This window comes from Miscanthus floridulus, chromosome 9, assembly GCF_019320115.1.
Source record: "Miscanthus floridulus cultivar M001 chromosome 9, ASM1932011v1, whole genome shotgun sequence".
In the NCBI taxonomy this organism is placed as follows: domain Eukaryota; kingdom Viridiplantae; phylum Streptophyta; class Magnoliopsida; order Poales; family Poaceae; genus Miscanthus; species Miscanthus floridulus.
In genome coordinates, this window is record NC_089588.1 from 104,265,181 (window position 1) to 104,286,730 (window position 21,550).

General features: G+C 46.8%; 1 protein-coding gene across 1 annotated transcript; it reads left to right on the forward strand.

Moving 5' to 3' along the window:
• Positions 1 to 250: 250 nt before the first annotated feature.
• On the forward strand, positions 251 to 13,060 carry LOC136480475 (DJ-1 protein homolog F-like). The gene is made up of 6 exons (XM_066478004.1): positions 251 to 322; positions 1,218 to 1,331; positions 9,797 to 9,889; positions 9,976 to 10,440; positions 10,530 to 10,544; positions 12,887 to 13,060. Exons 1-6 carry the CDS (start codon positions 251 to 253, stop codon positions 13,058 to 13,060), a joined length of 933 nt encoding a protein of 310 aa, XP_066334101.1.
• The last annotated feature ends 8,490 nt before the right edge of the window (positions 13,061 to 21,550 follow it).

A 21,550-nucleotide genomic window follows, 5' to 3' on the forward strand; every position in this document is an offset into this window, starting at 1 on the left:
CAGGCTTGCACGTGGCCTATTACCTAGTGGGCTAAATTAGCTAGCGGACTTACACATTCACGTCATATATCCTCATTTTTTTACGGGGCAAGGGGGCCGGAGCCCTCTATAGCCCATACGTGGCTCCGCCGTTGACCATACCGAACGAGCCGGAAGCTATTTTGTGGTCGATGGTCTCAGGTTCCTGGTCGCATAGGAAGCAGTGCTCGGCCGCGTCCAATCCTTGTCTGCGCCTCCTGTCTACGGCCCAATGCCATCGTCGGACAGCGAGCCAGAGGAAGATGTTCACCTGCAGAGGTGCCCATGCACCCCAAATGCGCTTGTAACCAGAGAGGCTGAATGGAGCGCCATGTAGGCAGATCGCGAAGAATACACTCCATCCTCCGACCATCTCCAAACCAGGATGTCCTCGACATCAGTCAACTGGACTGTTTAATTACCGGCCTAAATCATCATCACGGCGTGGCGCGCCCAGCACCATGCACAAAAATTACTCTACCGATTCACGGGCGGATAATATAAGCAATCCACATGTGTGTAGTCACTTAACCTCTCCTGACACGTGTTATGTTAATACTAATTACTGTATAGTAAAGTACAGGGCTTGCATTTCTCTGGCCGTCTCGATCCGTGGCCGTGGCTCATCCGGAGATCACGCGTGACGCATGCGATGCCCATGCCCTGAACACGTGCGTTTTATTACGTGGTTTGTTTCCCGTCAGGACTCGGGATGCGGAACAGAGATTTGATCCTATCGTTTCTAAGGGCGCTCTAATTTTTATAGATATTAATTGTATTGTCACTTAAGCATTTTGCTCATGTGACAAGGTAGTTATTAAAGAGAGAGAACAAAAATTATAGAAACAAGGGATGTGATTGGTAGAGAATGAAGTGAGAATGCATGTGATAGAATAAAAAATTATTCTGTAAAAACTATTCATTGAGACCATAGTTTCTATATGTAGTACCTATGAAAATTAATATGTATAGAAACTACTTGGACCGCCCTAATCCTGCCCCCATTTTTTTTTGCGCTCATAATCCTGTCCCCATCTACTATGAAAGTTTGGACCATTTTTTTCAGCGGTCGATCCACCAGTCGTGATCGACGTGAGCAGATCGATCAGAAACTCAGAGCCACTCCAGCGCGCCCACTCCTACGCTAGCTGCCAGTGTCACTACTACTCACTACTCCCTACTCACTACCACGCTTGCAGGTCCAGAGCGAGCAAGGATCGATCAGGTCCATCCATGCGCCCCCCAGGAAGGTCCTCATGCTCTGCGGCGACTACATGGAGGACTACAAGGCCGCCGTCCCGCTCAACGCCCTCGCCGCCACTGGTAGAGAACCGAGCTTTACTCCTGGTGGGAACCCCCTCTAGTTCCGGTTCCTCACCCGGGAGCAAGCATCCGAGACTAAAGGGGGTCCTTTAGTCCCGGGTCAGAAACCGGGACTAAAGGAGGACCTTTAGTCCCGGTGGGTAACACCAACCAGGACTAAAGGTGCCTCCTGACATGCCACGATGGCCGGCACCTTTAGTCCCGGTTGGTAATACGAACCGGGACTAAAGGTTTTTTTTCTTTTTTCTTTTCTTTTCATTTTTTTGTTTTCGAAGTCGTATTGTACGCTGCTAATTATACATTTATACGCGCTTATAGTATGTTTCGGTTCAAGCACAATGAACGTATTAAATCACACAATTCAAGCATAGAAATATATATATATATATATATATATATATATATATATATATATATATATATATATATATATATATATATATATATATATATGCATGCATGCATCATATATATATTTACATGCATGCATGCATATGTGTATTTTACATTATATTATTTCATGTGCATATATTACAAAAAGATTGCATTACAGTTGTTGTGATATAACAAATTTCCTCTCATCCTCTAGCTTGGCTTCCATGGCAGTGTTGGGTCGAAGTAGAACTCGCCCTTGGAATCGATGACCTGCTCATTAAAAAATCCGGCTATAGACTCTTGAATTGCTTTAATTTGGTCTTGCCATATGACCTTTTCCTCCAACCATCGAGTCTACAGGTTTGAATTAAAAGAAAATAAATTAATATATGTACATATATATATATATATATATATATATATATATATATATATATAAAGACATAGTAACACAATCAATAATAATAATTAAATGAATATATAGTGTATTTTTAACGTACTTTGAGTCTCTCTGTAGAAGTTCTTTGGGAGACCACCTTGATAAACTTGCAAACATAGTAACCACAATAGTTGTTCTCCTGTTCCTGCCTCAGACACCACTTTACGAGAAAAAGATTTGTCATCCAATCTGGTGATCCGGTAAAAGCTATATGTTTAATTAATAAAGATAATGCGATTCAGGGGACTTACTTTCAAAGGGATTACATCCAGTGGCGCTTTGCATTTTTCCATGTGTTGCTTCTCAATAAAGGTTCTCCAAACACTGCCCAATAAAAAATTTGCCACGTCATCAGATATAGTTAATCATCATGTTTGTGTGTATATATAGTTGCTAGAGATCCCGAAATTACCTCAGGATAATATCTATCATATCTTGGTAGTCTTGTTGTGGTTTTCTCATCGAGTCATAGATTATCAAGTGACTTTTCACCAGATCGATGTCCATCAATATCCAGTGATTGCTGCATGTGTTTATAGGATATAACGCATAACACTCATTAATTAACTAGAATCAACATATGAGCCATTAAGGATGATCGACATTATTAACACTCACTTGAAGTTATAGGGAAAGAGTATATCCTTCTTGTGGCGTTGGTTCACTAAGAAGTTCATGAGGTTACTCTCTGACTCAGACTTCAATTAGTCTTTGGAGTAATTGGGTCTTTGAATATTATATAGGGATCAACAAAACTAATTTCATTGTAGCCTTCCTTTCTGAGCTCTGTCATTGTAAATCTACATATATATAGTACTTGTTAGGATAATTTATATGCATATACACACATACGATGAGTTTAATAATAGATCGAAAGAATTATTACTTATAGGCAATAGCAGCTAATGATAACTTTGTCCAGAGAGGTCAGGTGGCATAGTTGATGAAATTCTGCAAAGTCAACATACATAACATCATCGCCACGGAACTAATGTTCATCTCTAATTCTGACACCAACGCAGAAGTCTCCACCGGTAGACGCCTGTATGTACCACTTGTTTAGCAGGTACATTTGCGTCCCCAGATCAGATAAGGCTTGAGGGTTGTATAGACTCTGGCCTAGTACAAATTTTTTCTTCCAAATATCAACCTCCGCCGCACTCTCAATGTTTTCATCACCAAACATCTGGTAAAGGTCGAGACCAGTCTCATCAATAAATTCACCAAGGTGATCCAAATCGACATCCGGAGGTATGTTTGCCTGATGCATTAATCCTAAATTCGAACCATATTCATTACCAACAACTAGCGGGGGGACTGATTGGTGCGCTTGTTGTCCGAGTTCGGCAACTCCTTTCCCTTCCCGCTTCTTTTTCTGTGCCGCCTCAATTGACTTGGTGAGAGTGCGGTCATAGTCCGATAACGTTGATTTGGACGGCGTACGAGATTCCCGCTGTTGTTGCTGGTAAGAAGCCACCCTTTTTCTTAGAATATCTAGAGCTACGAAGAAGTACGGTTTCTCCGGGTTTCTCCTTGCTTCTTGATTCTTTTTAAGTTTGTCATAGAATCTAGACATATCTTTTTTATATGCATCAGTTCCTTCTTCCTTCTCTTCAGATATTATTTTGGGAATAGCCCTTGGTTTCACGGTGGCTTTCTTTGCAGGCGGGGACTGGTTCTTCGTTTGAGGGGCTGGCCTCTTGCTAGGCTTCTTGGTAGGCGGGGGCGGGGGAGGCGTTGGAGACCTCCTTGGAGGTGTTGGCAGCGGCGTTGGAGACCTCCTTGGAGGTGGTGGCTGCGGCGTTGGAGACCTCCTTGGAGATGGTGTGGATGCAGCCTCGCCTTCCAACACAATGTCATCGTACAGAGCACTATGATGATTTGGCGATTGAACAATTGGATTTAGGTTGGGGGAGGATCTGCTACAAAAAAAGGAATGACATATTATTATGAGCAGATTGTTAATTATTTAAGCCAATACAAATTAATGATGTAGTGTTTTTATCCGCACGTACCTATGGTGAGGTAGTTCAGGAGGAGGTGGAGCCGACATCCCTAGAATGATAATGTAGCGCTTGCGTCATAGAATGAATGTCTTCTCCGCTTCTCCTAGAGTTTTCTCGCCATCACCTCTAGGAATGTCAAGAGGCAAATCACTAAAACCTTTTTTTAGCTTTATCTACTGAGATGGTAGCATATCCTTGTTGGATTATATTCCCATGAATCCTTGGTGTCTTGGTTCGGTCGATAGGATTAACAAGACCGATAGCCACCTTGATTGTGGAATTTCCCTTCGGAATCTGTAGCTCACACGTTGTACAAGGTTCAGTGACGTCATCCATAGGGAAGCGCAGTCCTGTGTCCCCTTGATTTGGTATCTCCGTGGAAGCGCAACTGCTTTTCAACTGAACAGATTGGCTAATGTTGATTCCTGGCTCTGATGCCTACTTGCTTCCACTCACTGCTATTTGCACTTGCCTTCTGATTTCCTCCTGCATTCTCGCTTCAAGGTTTTTTTCCCGCTCCTATGCTTCACGCACCGCTTCCTCCAACCTCTGGAGCCGCTGTGCCTCTTCTTCCTTCTTTCTCTGGCGGCTTCTGTAGGAAGGTCTGTCCTGAGGGAATCCATGCTCCCACGAGACACTTCCTTTGCCTCTAGTTCGGCCACCATGTTCAATAGTCCCGATGGCGTATGTCAGCTCATCCTTCTCTCTGTTGGGCCTGAACGCACCACTAGCAGTAGCTCTCTAAGCATAAAACAATCTTTCTGCTGCTTCTTGTAGTCTTGTGCCATAAACGCACTTCCCTATCTCCTGGTCTAGTGTTCCCCCATGAGCGAAAAACCAATTCTTTGCACGTTCTCCCCACTCGAGTGATTCTGGTCTGATACCCTTGGCAAGAAGGTCTGCTTCCATTTTGTTCCACTTCTTAATGGCAGTCGGGTAGCCACCTGATCCCAAGTTATGGTGGTATGTCTTCTGTTGGGCATTACGTTGGTTCTTTATCACCCGACTCACACCCTCTTCCGAAGTCTTGTACTGTACAAACTCATCCCAATAGGGCCTCTGCTTTGAGATCGGGCCTGGGACAGTAAAATCTGGTGCTATGTTCTTCTTGACATATATCATGTATAGGTGTTTCTTCCAAGTCTGAAACTGGGTGGCCATCTTCTTCATTGCCCAATCCCTAACTCGCTCCTTCAATTCATCACCATCAATTATATCATCATAACCATCTATTTGGAGCGTGAAATGTACCAATACATCTTTCCAAATTAACATCTTGTCACGATCGGAGACAAAACTGATATGAGGAGCATTGGTCTTCTTCTTCCATTCACGGGTACTAATCGGGAGCCTGTCCCGTACAAGGTAACCACAGTGGTGCACAAATTTCATTTTATTCGCCCCCCGGTTCTCCTGTATCCACATTGAACTACGAGATGATGAAGCGGCCCTCCAATGGCTTTTTGGGACCTCGAACATTTTTACTCTTCGTTGTAGTTGTTGATGTCGATCCAGAGGGCTACAAAACATAAACATTATTTTTAATGTCATGAGCACACATAAGACATATGATAATATATATAGCTAATAATAAAAAATATATACTTGGCCAATATGTTGTTGCTCATTTTGTTCAAGAGCTAAGTACTGACTCCCGTCATCTGCATCCTCTTGCACGTTATTTTTAGCACCATCATCACCGGCAACTTGAGTGCCAGTGTTGATCAAATTCATCATCAACTCCTCCTCATCCATGTTTCTCGGGTCGGCCATCTAGCTTCAAAAAACAAAACCAATATATAGTACGTCAAATCTTTGCTTACCTGCGTAAAATCTACGAACAGTATGCATTATTAAATCTTGCCCCTCGGTCACGGACGCAATTCGCCACACTAGGGCGAACTGCATCGGTACTAGAGCGAATTAGGGCTATACATAAATGGCCGAGGGCGAATTGCGTCGGTGACTAGGGCGAACCACATCAGTGACATCAACAGCGCGGTTCGCCCTGGTGTGATTGTTTAGCGTTAACGATAAGGATAATACGAATGTTGATCGACTAGGCTGCGAGAGAGGGCGGTGTGACAAGAGTGGCGGTGCTCCACTCCGCCATATATATGTCTGTACACATGGGTGAACGAGGGCGGCGGTGCTCCGCCGTATACATAGAAACGCATGGGCGAACAAGGGCGGTGGTGCTCCGCGACGTATATATACATGCATATGAATACAAATGACGTAGTGGCGGGCAATTCATTGTCCTTCGGAAGCATCTTCTTTTGGATTTTTAGTAACTCTCCAAATCCTTTGTTAGATACACCATTCTTTGCCTTCTATTGCAGCAATTCTAGTGTGGTTCCCAACTTTTTCTGCCCTGCATCACAAGTTGGGTACAACAATTTCTTGTGATCTTCTAGCATCCGCTCGAACTTGATCTTCTCCTTTTCACTTTCACATTCTCTTTGTGCGTCACGAATGACCTGAGAAAGATCATCAGCCGGCTCATCTTCTGCGGCTACCTCTTCTTCAGCTTCTCCCATTGCAGTATCATTGAAGCACGCACCATCGGGAATAATATCATTGTCGTCCCATTGTTCTTCTTCACCTTCTTCCATTACAACACCGGTTTCTCCGTGCTTTGTCCAACAAATATAGTTTGGCATGAAACCCGACTTGAACAAGTGTGAATGAAGAGTCCTTGAGCAAGGATATTCCATCGTATTCTTACATATGGCACATGGGCAGCACATGAAACCGTCGCGTTTGTTTGCCTCGGCCGCACGTAACAAAGAATTCACACCGTCAATGAACTCTTGGGAGCGGCGATCAGCATTATACATCCAATGATGGCTCATCTGCATTACATGACATAAATACCATATTAAAACCTAGATCATAATTAATTATTTATACAACATGCGTGCCACCACAAAAGATACAAATTTATGAAAGCATCGCTACAATGTAGACAATCCCAACTACCACTAAAAGAACTAAAGCTAAAATACATTTCAGTAGCACTAGGATTTCACGACCAATCTCAACTAAAACAGACAGATCCCCCGATTGTGCAACATCTTTGGGCTTCTTCGGCTGGATCACTGCCTCATTAGCCGCCGTATCTGCCTGTTGTGCAAGATATTTTTGCACGAGTTCAACATACTCTTCCTCCCAGTAGAAGCCTGAACATCGTCCACTGCCATCCCACTGAAATTAAAACAAAAAAATTAGAACTTTAATCACAACCATCATGAAAATAGGTATAAACTAACCATAATCATTAAATACGATAAAATAACTCACATTGCGATCCGGACACTTGTAGAAGATACGATCCTTGTTGGGACCCTCCTTCTTCACTCGGTACTCCATCACAATCTTCGTCTCATCACGACACTTGCCGCATGGAATGAGAGGGAGGCTCGGCCTAAGTTGCTTTGGAAACCCATGAGAGGCCGAGGACCCGGAAGCAGTTGCCATCTACTCTCTATACTCATTTTTAATACACTATAAATTTCTCCTTTTATAAACAAATAAAATTAAGAAACTATAAAATTATCTAGATCTCTAAACAATGATATTTTTAATGGTCATTGTGTTCTCGTCTTTTACTACGGCAGGTAAGTAATTCACATGATATTTCCGCAAATTAACAGAAGAATGGGAGTGTACACACATAACAGACTACTACGACGATATCGGGACGTGTGAATAAATAACCATCCGTACTAGTTGACCTTGCTTACGTGATCATCTCGGCGAGCATTTCTCCACCGGACGGCACCGTACTTGGCCACGGAAGAGCTCCAATTCTACGAGGAAGGGAACACGGTCTTCCACGACCGTTGCCGCTCTCCCTCGTAGAATCAAAGCTCCTCCTTGACGTCCGTTACCGCTCCGCAGAGAACATGCTCGCTGAAATGAACATGGTCCGCTAGTTCAACTAGTACAGATTTTCTATAATTTTCTAACTATTTTCTAAGTTTTTCATTTCATAAAAAGTTAAAATAAAAAGTACAGTGATTGACAGACTACTGCGACGATATCGGGACATGTGAATAAATAACCATCCGTACTAGTTGAACTTGCTTACATGATCATCTCGGCAAGCATTTCTCCACCGGACGGCACCGTACTTGGTCAAGGAAGAGCTCCGATTCTACGAGGAAGGGAACACGGTCTTCCACGACCGTTGTCGCTCTCCCTCGTAGAATCAAAGCTCCTCCTTGACGTTCGTTACCGTTCGGCAGAGAACATGCTCGCCGACATGAACACGGTCCGCTAGTTCAACTAGTACGGATTTTCTATAATTTTCTAACTATTTTCTAAGTTTTTCATTTCATAAAAAGTTAAAATAAAAAGTACGGTGATTGACAGACTACTGCGACGATATCGGGATATGTGAATAAATAACCATCCGTACTAGTTGAACTTGCTTACGTGATCATCTCGGCGAGCATTTCTCCACCGGACGGCACCGTACTTGGTCAAGGAAGAGCTCCGATTCTACAAGGAAGGGAACACGGTCTCCCACGACCGTTGTCGCTCTCTCTCGTAGAATCAAAGCTCCTCCTTGATGTCCGTTACCGCTCGACAGAGAACATGCTCGCCGAGCTGAACACGGTCCGCAAGTTCAACTAGTACGGATTTTCTATAATTTTCTAACTATTTTCTAAGTTTTTATTTCATAAAAAGTTAAAATAAAAAGTACGGTGATTGACAGACTACTGCGACGATATCGGGACATATGAATAAATAACCATCCATACTAGTTGAACTTGCTTACATGATCATCTCGGCGAGCATTTCTCCACCGGACGGCACCGTACTTGCCACGGAAGAGCTCCGATTCTACGAGGAAGGGAACACGGTCTTCCACGACCATTGCCGCTCTCCCTCGTAGAATCAAAGCTCCTCCTTGACGTCCGTTACCGCTCGGCAGAGAACATGGTCGCCGAGATGAACACGATCCGCAAGTTCAACTAGCTACTTTAACCTTCTTTCATGTAAATATGCAAGCTTGAAGTGATTTTAAGCTCAAATTGCTTACAAATGAAAAAAACCACAATAAAGAACCATATATATATAGTGAACAAAATGAGATAAGACAATGGTGAAAAATGAGAGTATGAGATTGGTAACCTTTACAACTGAAGAATCGACAGAGAAATCGAAGAAATCGACAGAGGAATCGAAGAATGGATGGAGGAACAATGGAGGGAGGGAGGAAGCAAGAACACTACTGCAGTGAGCTTCAAAATGTGCTGAGCTCGGGCTCGGGGAGGAAGGAGACGGCCGGAATATAAAGGGGGGACCTTTAGTCGCGGTTGGTGGCTCCAACCGGAACTAAAGGTAACTTTCCAATCCCGGGCGCAGCCACGGCCCGGGAGTAGACCTTTACTCCCGGTTGGAGCCACCAACCAGGAGTAAAAGTATACCTTTAGTCCCGGTTGGTGGCTCCAACCGGTACTAAAGGTCCCTGCCACCTCTGTCTGGCACAGTAGCCGTTGGGTAGGGACCTTTACTCCCGGTTGGAGCCACCAACTGGGACTAAAGGTATTTCTAGTCCCGGGCATAAAAAATTCTAGGACTAGAGCCCATTTTGACCGAGGATCAAAGGTCTGTTCTCTACTAGTGCACCCTCGGCATCACCGTCGACTGCGCCGTGCCCGGCAAGAGCCCCGGCGACTCCTGCCTCACCGCCGTCCATGACTTCCTCGGCTTCGAGGTACGTCACGTCATGTACTACTCCTAACCAGCAGCCACCCCACCCCATCCCATCCATCCATCCTCATGCACGCACACCGCCCGCAGCTCTACACGGAGCTCACGGGCCACCGGTTCATGATAACCGCCGACTTCGCGGCGGCGTCAGCGGACCCGTCTTGCTACGACGCGCTGGTGATCCCGGGCGGGCGGTTCACGGAGCAGCTTAGCGCGGATGCGGCCATCGTGGACCTCGTCGTAGCGTTCGCGGCGCTGCGGAGGCCCCTGGTGCTCACATGCCACAGCCAGCTCCTGCTCGCCGCGGCCGGCGGGCTCAGAGGCGGGGTGCGCTGCACGGCGTTCTTCAGCTTGCGGTATGTCGTGGAGATGGCGGGGGGCACGTGGGTCGACCCAGAACCCTTCGGGCTCTGCGTCGCCGACGGCCACGTGCTGTCCGCCATCGGGTGGCCCGCGCATGCCCAGATCCTCGCCAAGCTCCTCGACTCCATGGGCGCGCGCGTCGTCATCGACGCCGGACGTGGCGGCGGCCAGCGTATCCTCGTCCTCTGCGCCGTGAGCTGTCAAGCGTAAACATCATGCTAAAGGTAACATATGACAACCTACTTTATGCACCTTTGTCCTATACTTCTGTCTACTTGCAGCTAGCCAACCAAACGGTCCGCTACGCAGAAGGAGTTCGCACGTATATTCATGATTCTAGACATGGGTGACGACAACAAGGACACACCTCTGATCCTTGGACGTCCATTCCTTAATACTGCCAACACTTGCATCTATGTTGGATCGGGACAACTCCAACTCCACTTTGCTGGAAAGAAGGAAATATTCGCATTCTCTACTAGCAAACCTTTTTCTACAGACAAAAAGTAGGTAAAGAAGAATCGCCCAAGGTGGAAGACAATGGAGAGAAACCTCAACCAACAGGGGAAATGGAGAAGCATGATAAGAAGTAATAAAAGTCCAAGAAGACATGGCGTAAGAAGGAAGATCCTTTCGTCTGTCTTCTCATTTCCTAAACCTGAAAAGACTTCTATTATGGAACAAGGAGAACTTGCACTCGAGGAGGAGAAGCCTTGAGCCTTGCCAAAGGTAAATTGGTATTTATCTCATATTTTTTTCAACACAATGCATTAGTTTTTAAATACTCCTCATGTTTAATTTTCTAAGTAATTGCATTTGCTTAGCTTTATAAGAAGTTAATCAATGAAAAAATAAATAGTAGTAATGCAACAACATGGCTGTCGCCTCTACCTAAATTTACTCCATGAAAGTTTGTTTATACCTCTCTAGCTAACTTCCAAGTCAAAAGAGAGACATGGGCTACAAAAGAAGAAAAAAAGAGAGAGAAGAGCAAGGCAAGCTCTCATGCTTAGAGGGAGGGAGGGAGAGAGAGAGCGAGAGAGAGAGAGAGAGAGAGAGAGAGAGAGAGAGAGAGAGAGAGAGAGAGAGAGAGAGAGAGAAGGAAAGAAAGGTAGCTATGCTCTCATCCAAAGATGCTAGAGAGAGGAAGATCATCAAAGGAGTACCACTTCTATCACCACCATCCACAAACAAGGACATCTTGATCTAATTGCTCGACTTGTTGCTTCATGTGATCCAAGTGTTGACTTAGCAATATATTCAATACAAGTATGCCTTACATTCATCCTCTACCCATGAAATCCACATAAGCTCTATGATAGGAATGTGAAGGCTGAGCTCTATGGCCTTGGTGAGGATTCAAACACCTTTGAGAGATTTGAGAGTACCATTGGAGGAACTTGAGCATGCTTCTTTCTAAAAACTCAAAAATCTCTGAGAAGTTCGATCAAACCAAAGGAGGAGAAGGAGCATCTCCATCAAGCTAGTATGTCTTGTGATCTCTCAGGACAAGGTGAAGGCTATAACCCCATATGACTAAGGTAAGATGGGTGAGTCTCTAAGTACCAACTTATTCAATGCAAGAGATAGTGTTGGTTTGTATACAAGTTTTTACCAGACGTTAACATTGTAGCAACACTTGATCCAAATACTAAATTCGCATCTTTGCTCGAGATGAGCAAAGGGATAGCTTGGGGAGCTTGTTGATGGTCACTAAACCCCATGTTTGACCATTGACATTCCACTAAAGTGAAGGTAAAGCACACCACAAGTAGCATTTGATGTTTATAAATGACCTAGTTCCACTTGCACTTGGAGAATTTGCATACATGGGAAAAATGGTCAAAAATATTGAAGAAAACATCTTCTAGAAGGAACCACATGTGACAAGGAGGCTAGGACCCACACCACGGCATTGCCCGATGCCTCCACTCCCCCCGGCATGTCATTGATCTGTGGGGGAGCAAGGAAGCACACCTAGGAGTCCCCTCAACCATTGATTTGAGTTAGTGGCATCCAAGGGTGTTGGATGGACCTCTCTTGGATTGGAGGGACTATCACTAGCCACTCAAACACCCCACTGACCTTCCATCTGCCTTAGGATAGGGATAACCGCCATCATGGAGCTCTCCATCACTGTTGGATGGGAAGGAAATGGATCCAAGGGGTTAGTGGTTGCCCTAGGTGTCGCTCGATGTCCCCCCTCTCCACTGACCTTCCACTCACTTCTAGAGGTACCCCATAGCTCCAGAACACTATAAATAGGGGTGTTGAGCTATGGGGAAGGCATCACTATCAAGAAGCAACACTCTCCAGTAAAGATCAAGCTCATCCTTGAGCTCTACCATACACTAATATAGAAACAAGCTATACTCCCGGTTGGGAAACCCCTTCAGTTCTGGTTTCCCAACCGGGAGCATGAATCCGGGACTAAAGGGCCCCTCCTTTAGTCATGGTTTCTCGCCCGGGACTAAAGGTCGATTGGTAATACCAATCGGGTCTAAAGAGGCCTCCCGGCCTGGCCACGTGGGCTGGCCCTTTAGTCCCAGTTGGTATTACCAACCGGGACTATAGGTTTTCTTTTTTTTCTTTTTTTGTTTATATTTTCAATTGATGATTGGTTTTGGTTTCCGAATAGGTTTTTGAGTACGCATTCTACGCTGCTAAAGGTGGCGCGCGTATGTTGGGGCCGTCGGCGTTGGTGGCGCGCGGGGCGGCCGACGTTGTGGTAGTCGGCGTTGGGGTTCCAGTCGAGGCCGGCGGCATTGGTGGCGAGCGGGGCTGTTGTAGCATGGCTTTTGGCGGGTGGTGAAGGCCCCTGGCAGTGGGGTGTCGCCAAGGCGTCTTCGAGCGGGCAGAGACTGGGCGCTGACTAGGAGATTTCTCGACCATGCTCGAGGGGTCATCACGGACTCCACCGTGGCCAGGCACGCACCCCGCCGACCGCTCAGGCGGGCGTCTCCGGTATTACAGGCGGAGGCAGCCTTATCTCTAAACTAACCGAACAAATGATTTTGCCCAAGTGTGCATAGGTACTCAAGCATGGACGCTCGTGGTGGGCGCAAGCGCGCCAGCATGGCTCGTGTGCGGCCGGGCGGAGACCTACAGATGATGTCTCCGCCTGGACCGGCGGGGACCCTCCAAGGCAACGGCGCGCCACTGAGGTCGGAGGCTCGGAGGCCAGCGGCCGGGCGAAGACCAGCCGGTGATGCCTCCGCCCGGACCGGCGGGGACTCTTCGAGGCAACAGCGCACCCCTGAACGCGAAGGCCAGTGGCAAGAACCATGGCCCCCGCGTGGCCGGGCGGATACCCGCGGAGAACGTCTCCGACCGTCCGGCAGAGGCCCGCCAAGGGAGCGACGCGCCGTGGGGGATGAAGGCCGGCGCCGAGGAGCCAGGCCTTTGGGCCGAAGACCAGCTATAGTGGGCCGACCACTCATGGAGGCCCATTGCTTAGAAACGATGTGGCAGGACTACCCCGCGAGTAAAAGGCTAGCGGCAGAATATTCCAGGAATGTACTGTAGTAGTTGAGGGGCATTGTAATAAATTCCGTTATGTGGTAGTTGAGTCCTATAAATAGGGGACACTTGTAACCATGGAGGTTGGTTGGTGGGTGAATTAATGAAACCTTAACTTCTCGTGCCACTCCCTTAGTCTCCACTATTCCCCCTGTCGCTCGTACCCCGAGCCTCCGCCCGAGGCCGGCCGTCCGACGGGCGGAGGCCTTGGTCTTCGCCACGCAGGTTGAAACCTCTAGTTTCAACATTGGCGCCCACCGTGGTTGAGCCAAGGCAAACCAACGATGGCAGGGAAAAGAAAGACCACTTCCAAAGCAGCAGCGGCCACAGGTCAGCGAGGAAGGCCTAGGCGCAACTTTCGTAGCGCCTATGCAACCTCGCCAGCGGAGGATGACACCAGAGCAGACGCCCAGGGTCAACCACCGGAACCCCAAGACCAAGAGATTCAAGATCCGAAGGCCCAACCAAACTCAGCCACAGCACCCGAGCAAGAACTGCAACAGCTGCAAGTACAGTTGCAAAGAGCGCAACAAGAGAGGGACAGAATGGTAGCAGCATTCGCAGCTAATCAGCAAGCTATCCAAGCGTCAGCACAAGCAGCAGAAATAAGGCAGCAGTTGGCAGTCCTACATGCTGAGATGCTAAGTATGCAGCATGCAGTACCAGCAACAACCTCCGCAATCCCAGCCTCCGCAGCAACACTAACTGCAGCCATGCTTCAGGGTTCTACGCCAGTGATCAGCCAGCCGACAATGCCATCTTAGGTAATGCGGAGGCCTATCGATCCCAAGTCCCCACTATCTGAAGGCATACAACAATCGCCATGGCCAACATCGTACAAGCCAATCACACTACCCAAGTTCAACGGAAAGACTGACCCCCATCAGTTCATTATGAGTTACGAGGCAGCAGTAGCCTCCGCCGGTGGAGACGATGTTGTCTTGGCAAAGTCATTTGTCATTGCAGCCGAAGGCGACGCACTGGCTTGGTATTCTATGCTCAAACCAAGCACAGTCTATTCTTGGGAGAACCTTCGGGACAAGATATTGGCAAACTTCAAAGGGCTAACAGCACAGTCGCTGACTTCCACAGATCTATTTCAGTGCAAGCAAATGCAGGGAGAAACACTACATGACTACTTCCGGAAATTTGTGCAACTAAAGGCGAAGGCACCAGATGTCCCAAACGAGATCGCCATTGAAGCAGCGATCAAAGGCCTCCGAATTGGGCCGTTCGCAACACACTTAGCAAGAGAGAAACCAACCTCCATTCAGCAGTTGTACGATGAGTTTGAGAAGTACTGCAGATCAGACAATGACCTATGTAAGAGGCTGGAGGAGCAAGGTCAGAACAGACAACAAAACAGCAGCAAAAACTCCCAGAAAACCTATACGAACCAGAATGTATCAAATAAGAAGCCAGGCCAGGGACAAGTGCTCAGTATCGAGGGTCAACCCCAACACGAGCAAGGGCAACAGCCAGCGCCAACATGGTCGGAGACCTAAACAAGGAACCAAGGTCACCAAGGTTACCAAGGAAAAAACTGGAACAGGAACCAAAGCCAGAAACAACGCAAGCCATATTGCGTCTTTCACGGCGAAAACGCAGGGCATAGCACCAAAGATTGTCCGGAGACAAAAGAAACACAAGAAAGGATGAAGAACAAGCAGACTGCCCAACCTTCGACACAGCAGAGCGCAAGAGAGGTCAACACCACATACACAACTGGCCACCAGCAGTACTGCCCAATGTACCCAGCACTAAACGCAACACAAATACATCCCTCCACACTGGCCTCTGCCTATTACCCAAACTTCTTACCAGCATGGCGGTCATCACCCTCGCAGCAGACTCCGGCGAGCAACTACAGGTCGGAGGCAAGCCTGACCTACATAAACCCAAAATCTCCCCATATAACCTACCTCGAAACAAACCCGCCGGAGCAAAACCGAATAAGGTTCGAGCCTCCGCAGCCACAGCACCACATGCAGCAACTGCCTCCGCCACCACCACACAACCAGCCTACAACACCAAAAAACAAGCCAAACCTAGAAAACCAAGTCAACCCTCATGGAGCACTGCCAACAATAGGCATGATATTGCCAATCGCCGGAGGATCATCGATGGAGTTTCAAACGAAAAAGCAGAAAAAAGATCACCTCCGCCTGGTAAACAATGTAGCAGTCCAAGGCCCGGCGAAACACACAGATTGGTCCAGAGTCCCAATCACCTTCATAGAAGAAGATCTCCAGCTAGAAAGCTACCCTCACGCAGATGCAATGGTGATCAAGGCAAACATAGCAGCATGGGAGATAAGCAGAATACTGGTCGACACAGGCAGCTCGGCAGATATCATCTTCGCAAATACATTCAACCAAATGAAGCTCAACAGAAATCAACTACAACCCTCTGAATCCCCTTTAATAGGATTCAGAGGCAAGCAGATACAAGCACTAGGAAAAATCTCACTCCCAGTGTCGTTCGGAACCCAAGCGAATGCCAGAACCGAGTACATAACCTTCGACGTCGTCGATCTGTATTACCCATACAATGCCATCTTGGGCAGAGGATTTACAACCAAATTCAACGCAGCACTGCATATGGCCTACCTGTGCATAAAGATACCAGCACTCCATGGTATTATCATAGTTCGGGGAAGCCAGAAAGAAGCAAGAAACATAGAGAAAGCTATCTACAGAGCCCAAAGAAACATCAATACAGTCGAGTCGGTGAACAAAGAACTAGAGCCTCCGGACATGCCCAAAGGAGAAACAGATATGGTAGGTCAAGAAGAGACAAAGCTGACCCCTCTAGAAAAAGAGTTACCGGATAGAAAAGTAACAATCAGCTCAAAATTGTGCAAGGCAGAAGAGGAAGAGCTCATGGCAACCCTAGTAAAAAACAAGGACATCTTCGCCTGGTCAGCCTCTGACCTCCAGGGAGTCAGCAGGGACATCATACAGCACGAACTGGATATCAACAAAAACATGAGACCAAGAAAGCAAAAACAGAGAAAAATGTCGGAGGATAGAATCCTGGCAGCAAAGGCGGAGGTGCAAAGATTGCTAGATGCAAAAGTGATCAGGGAAGTCAAGTACTCAGAATGGCTCGCAAACATAGTCTTGGTACCAAAGAAAAATGGCAAAATGAGAATGTGCATAGATTTCACAGATCTGAACAAAGCTTGCAAGAAAGACCCCTTCCCATTGCCAAGAATAGATGCCTCCGTCGACAAGGTAGCTAGATGCCAGAGGTTCTCCCTCCTCGACTGTTTCTTTGGGTATCACCAAATCTGGATGAAAAAAGAAGACGAAGACAAGACAAGTTTCACCACCCCATTCGGGACATACTGCTACACTAGAATGCCGGAGGGACTAAAGAACGCCGGAGCAACCTTCGCCAAAATGACAAAGGAGGTTTTGGGATCACAGCTAGATAGAAACATCATAGCCTATGTCGACGACATAGTCATCATGAGCAAGAACAAGGATGATCATGTCTCCGACTTATAGGAAACCTTCGCCAACCTCAGGACAGTAGGCCTCCGCCTCAACCCAGAGAAATGTATATTCGGAGTTACAAAAGGGAAAATGCTCGGTTATATCATAAGCAGCGAAGACATCAAAGCAAACCTGGACAAAACCAGAGCAATAATAGCAATGGCAGAGCCCAAAAATAAGAAGGAAGTACAAAAGCTAATGGGAAGAATAGCAGTGCTCAATAGATTCATCTCAAAATTAGTAGAACGTAGCCTACCCTTCTTCCAAGCCCTAAGGGGCGGAGACAACTTCGAATGGGGGCCCAAGCAGTCAGAGGCATTTCATGACTTGAAAGAGTATCTGGCAAACTCACTGATGGTCTCCGTCCTAGAATCGGACAGCCACCTATTGCTGTATGTGGCGGCCTCCGACCATGCAGTCAGCGCAGTTTTAGTCCACGAGATGGAAAAAGAATCAGGCAAAACTCAAAAACCAGTTTATTTCATCTCAGAAGCACTGTCCGGAGCCAAGCTAAACTATACAGAGGTAGAAAAAGTCGCCTACGCAGTGCTGATGGCATCAAGAAAACTAAAGCATTACTTTCAAGCCCACGAAATCTCAGTTCCAACATCTCTGCCACTACAAGACTTGCTCAGAAACAAAGAAGCCTCTGGCAGAATAGGCAAATGGGCTATAGAACTATCACAGTTTGGAATCTCATATGTCCCTAGAACAGCAATTAAATCACAAGCATTAGCTGATTTTGTAGCAGATTGGACACGTCCGACAGAGCCCAAGACGCAACCTACAGCTCAAGGCTAGATAGCATTCACGGATGGAGCCTGGGGCCAAGCTAGAGCAGGAGCCTCCGCTGTCCTAACGGGACCTTCTGGCGTCAGACTAAAATACGTAGTAAGGCTAGAATTCAAATCAACAAACAACATAGCAGAATACGAAGGCCTGATATTAGCACTGATCAAAGCAAAAGCCCTAGGGGCAAAAACATTGACAGTCAAAATAGATTCTCAAGTGGTCACTGGCCAAGTAGAGAAAGAATACACAGCAAGAGAGCTAGAACTCATCAAATACCTATCCGTTGTTAGAAACATGGAGCGGAGATTCGAGGGTTTCACCCTAAAGCACATCCCAAGATCAGAAAACGCAGAGGCAGATGAATTGGCAAAGGCTGCGGCAAACAACCTGCCACTGCCTCCAAACACTTTTTACCAGATCTTGAAGGCTCCGGCAACTACGGAGACATCGAAGGCACCAAAACCCATACTACACCTGCAAAATGAAGATTGGAGAAAGGTGATAACAGAATTCCTAGAAGGCAAAACAACCGAAGAAGATGAAGCAAAAGCAGCAAGAATACAGGCCAGGGCAAGAAATTACACAATTGTAAATGGCGTACTGTACAAGAAAGGAGTAGTCCAGCCTCTCCTCAAATGCTTATTGCCGAGCAAAGGCATAGAACTGCTTCAAGAAATACACTCAGGAATCTACGGGTCGCACATTGGCTCCAGAGCTTTATCAGTAAAGGCAATAAGGCAAGGCTTTTATTGGCCAACACACATACAAGACGTAGAGTAGACAGTCAGAACATGCAAAGCATGCCAAACTTTCTCTCTAGGACAGTCAAAACCATCGGCGGAGACCCAGCTTATACCTCCGATATGGCCGCTGCAAAGATGGGGGATGGACCTGGTCGGCCCATTACCTCCATCCCAAGGAGGAAACAGATTCGTAGTAGTGGCAGTGGAATATTTCACAAGATGGATAGAGGCAAAGCTGCTGGCGAAGATAACCTTAGAAACTATCAGAAAATTCTTCTGGCAGAACATCGTTTGCAGATTCGGTGTACCAAGGATCTTGACAGTAGACAATGGAAAACAATTCAATTCAGAGAACTTCAAAGAATTCTGCAAAAGCATAGGGACGAAATTAGCCTTCGCCTCTGTATACCACCTAGAGTCCAATGGAGCAGTTGAAAGAGCAAACAGAATAGTCTTTTCAGCAATATCAAAGACACTGCTGGGCCTACGCAAAGGAAGATGGATAGATGAACTACCTAGAGTTATTTGGTCACACAATACATCCATCTCAAGAACAACAGGATTCACACCATTCAAACTGCTCTATGGAGAAGAAGCCATGATGCCAGAAGAAATAAAGCACGAAAGCCTCCGCACAACAAGCCAGCTGATGGTGCAAGATGAAGAGTATGCAAAAGAAACAATAGAAGCCACCAGACTAGAAGCAGTCGATAACATTACAAAATATCAGTCACAAACCAAGAAGTGGAGAGACTCTCAGGTGGTAAGGAAAGACATAAAACACGGAGACCTCGTACCCAGGAGAAAACCAAACGCACAACTTGTCGGTAAGTTGCAACCGAAATGGGAAGGCCCATACACAGCAACGGCAGTAGGCCGACCTGGTTCTTTCCACTTGACCGATAGCAAAGGTGTCACAACAACCACACATGGAATATCGACAGCCTTCGCAGATACTACATCTAGGCAATGTACCAAAGGGCAACCTCCGCAAAATATAAGCGGAGGCCCCTATATGCAATTACCTTAGTTTTTTTTACTTCATTCAAAACAAAATGTAAAAGAGCCTGCACTCTTTTCCTCACAGGGGAACTCCAAACGGAGGTGAGGTTTTTAACGAGGCAGGCTCAATGTAAAAATCCTCTACAAGTATAAAGAGGTAATTCCCCAAAAGAACACCACACAGAACCCAAAAACCGAAAGCGGCCAGCTCTGGCGCCGCAATATTCGGTAAACAAAAAAAAACAGGTCCTTTCAAAGTGCCAGCCATAGGCAAGGGCAATTTGAAACGACCTCTATGGCCAAATAAGGCCTCTGATCCTTGACAAAGACCTGACCAAAGTCAAGCATTAGGGAATAAATCTATGGCCAAAAAAGGCCTCCGATCCTTGACAAAGACCTGACCAAAGTCAGGCATCAAGGAATAAATCTATGGCCAAAAAAGGCCTCCGATCCTTGACAAAGACCTGACCAAAGTCAGGCATCAAGGAATAAATCTATGGCCAAAAAAGGCCTCCGATCCTTGACAAAGACCTGACCAAAGTCAGGCTTCAAGGCAAAAAATCTATGGCCAAAAAAGGCCTCCGACCCTTCACAAAGACCTGACCAAAGTCAGGCTTCAAGGCAAAAATCTTTGGCCAAAAGGACCTTCGAGCATTGACAAAGACCTGAACCAACTCAGGCATTAGGGCAACAACCTCGGTGGAACAAGCCTCCGACCTTAAAAAAAAACCCTAGCGTCAGGGAAAACAAAATTGTGGCGCAAAAACTAGGAAAAACAGAAAGTGCCTGGCAAAACACTACCACCACTGCGGCGCCAGGCCTCTTTACTTCAAAGATCACAAGAAGAACGATTAATTCAGGCAACACATAGGCCATTAAAGCCAAGATGCGTTCCACCTAACAACGTACAAAAATGTTAACGCCCGAAAGCCACCACCCCACTATAAAAATGGATCCCCCCCGTGCCCTTAAGAAACTCAGTCAGCATAAGGCGCAAGGGCGCAAGGGGGGAGCAAGGCATAGTGTAGGCAAAAGCCATAGCAATAGCCATGGAGGCAGGGGTCTCCTTAGATATTCAAGTCGGCCGTGGATATTGTACGAAAACTCGTAAAATCGGAGGCAAAGGTAGACAGTCGGAGACAGTGGGAAAAGAGAGAGGGCCTACGGCACGGTGATGAACAGCAAAGGCCTACGGGAGCAGGGGGATATCGCACAAAAACTCATAACATCCCCCTAACACCGAGGACCTAACCTGCCATCTCCAAAGATCAACCATGTCCCACGGGTGCGCAGCGTCGGAGACCCACACCTCCAGACAGCTAAAACACCCAGCTAAAGAAATATCTAGAGTCTCCGCCGTCTACACAAGCTGCGCCAAACCCCCAGCCAGATCAAACAACGAATCGGCAAGCCTCGCTAGGCGGACTTTGAGTACGCCTCCATCGGTTGAAAAGCTGCGGAGACTTCTAGCCCGGCCATCAAGCAAACACAGAGAATGAGAAAAAATGGGCCGAAGGTCCTGGCCACCACCTCTGTATCACGCTCGATCACGCGAGCTCGGGACTAGACGAGATATGTAAACTACCACGATGGGCTCAAGATACCGCATAAACAATCAAGAAAGTGAACCTGGCTTGTATTCCATAAGGTGTCGAGAAACATTCTTATAGGACACCAACTTGAAATAAAATCCTAACTATTATGGCGGAGGTCTGCGCCAAGCGAGCGCGCGAGTAAACCCAGCGC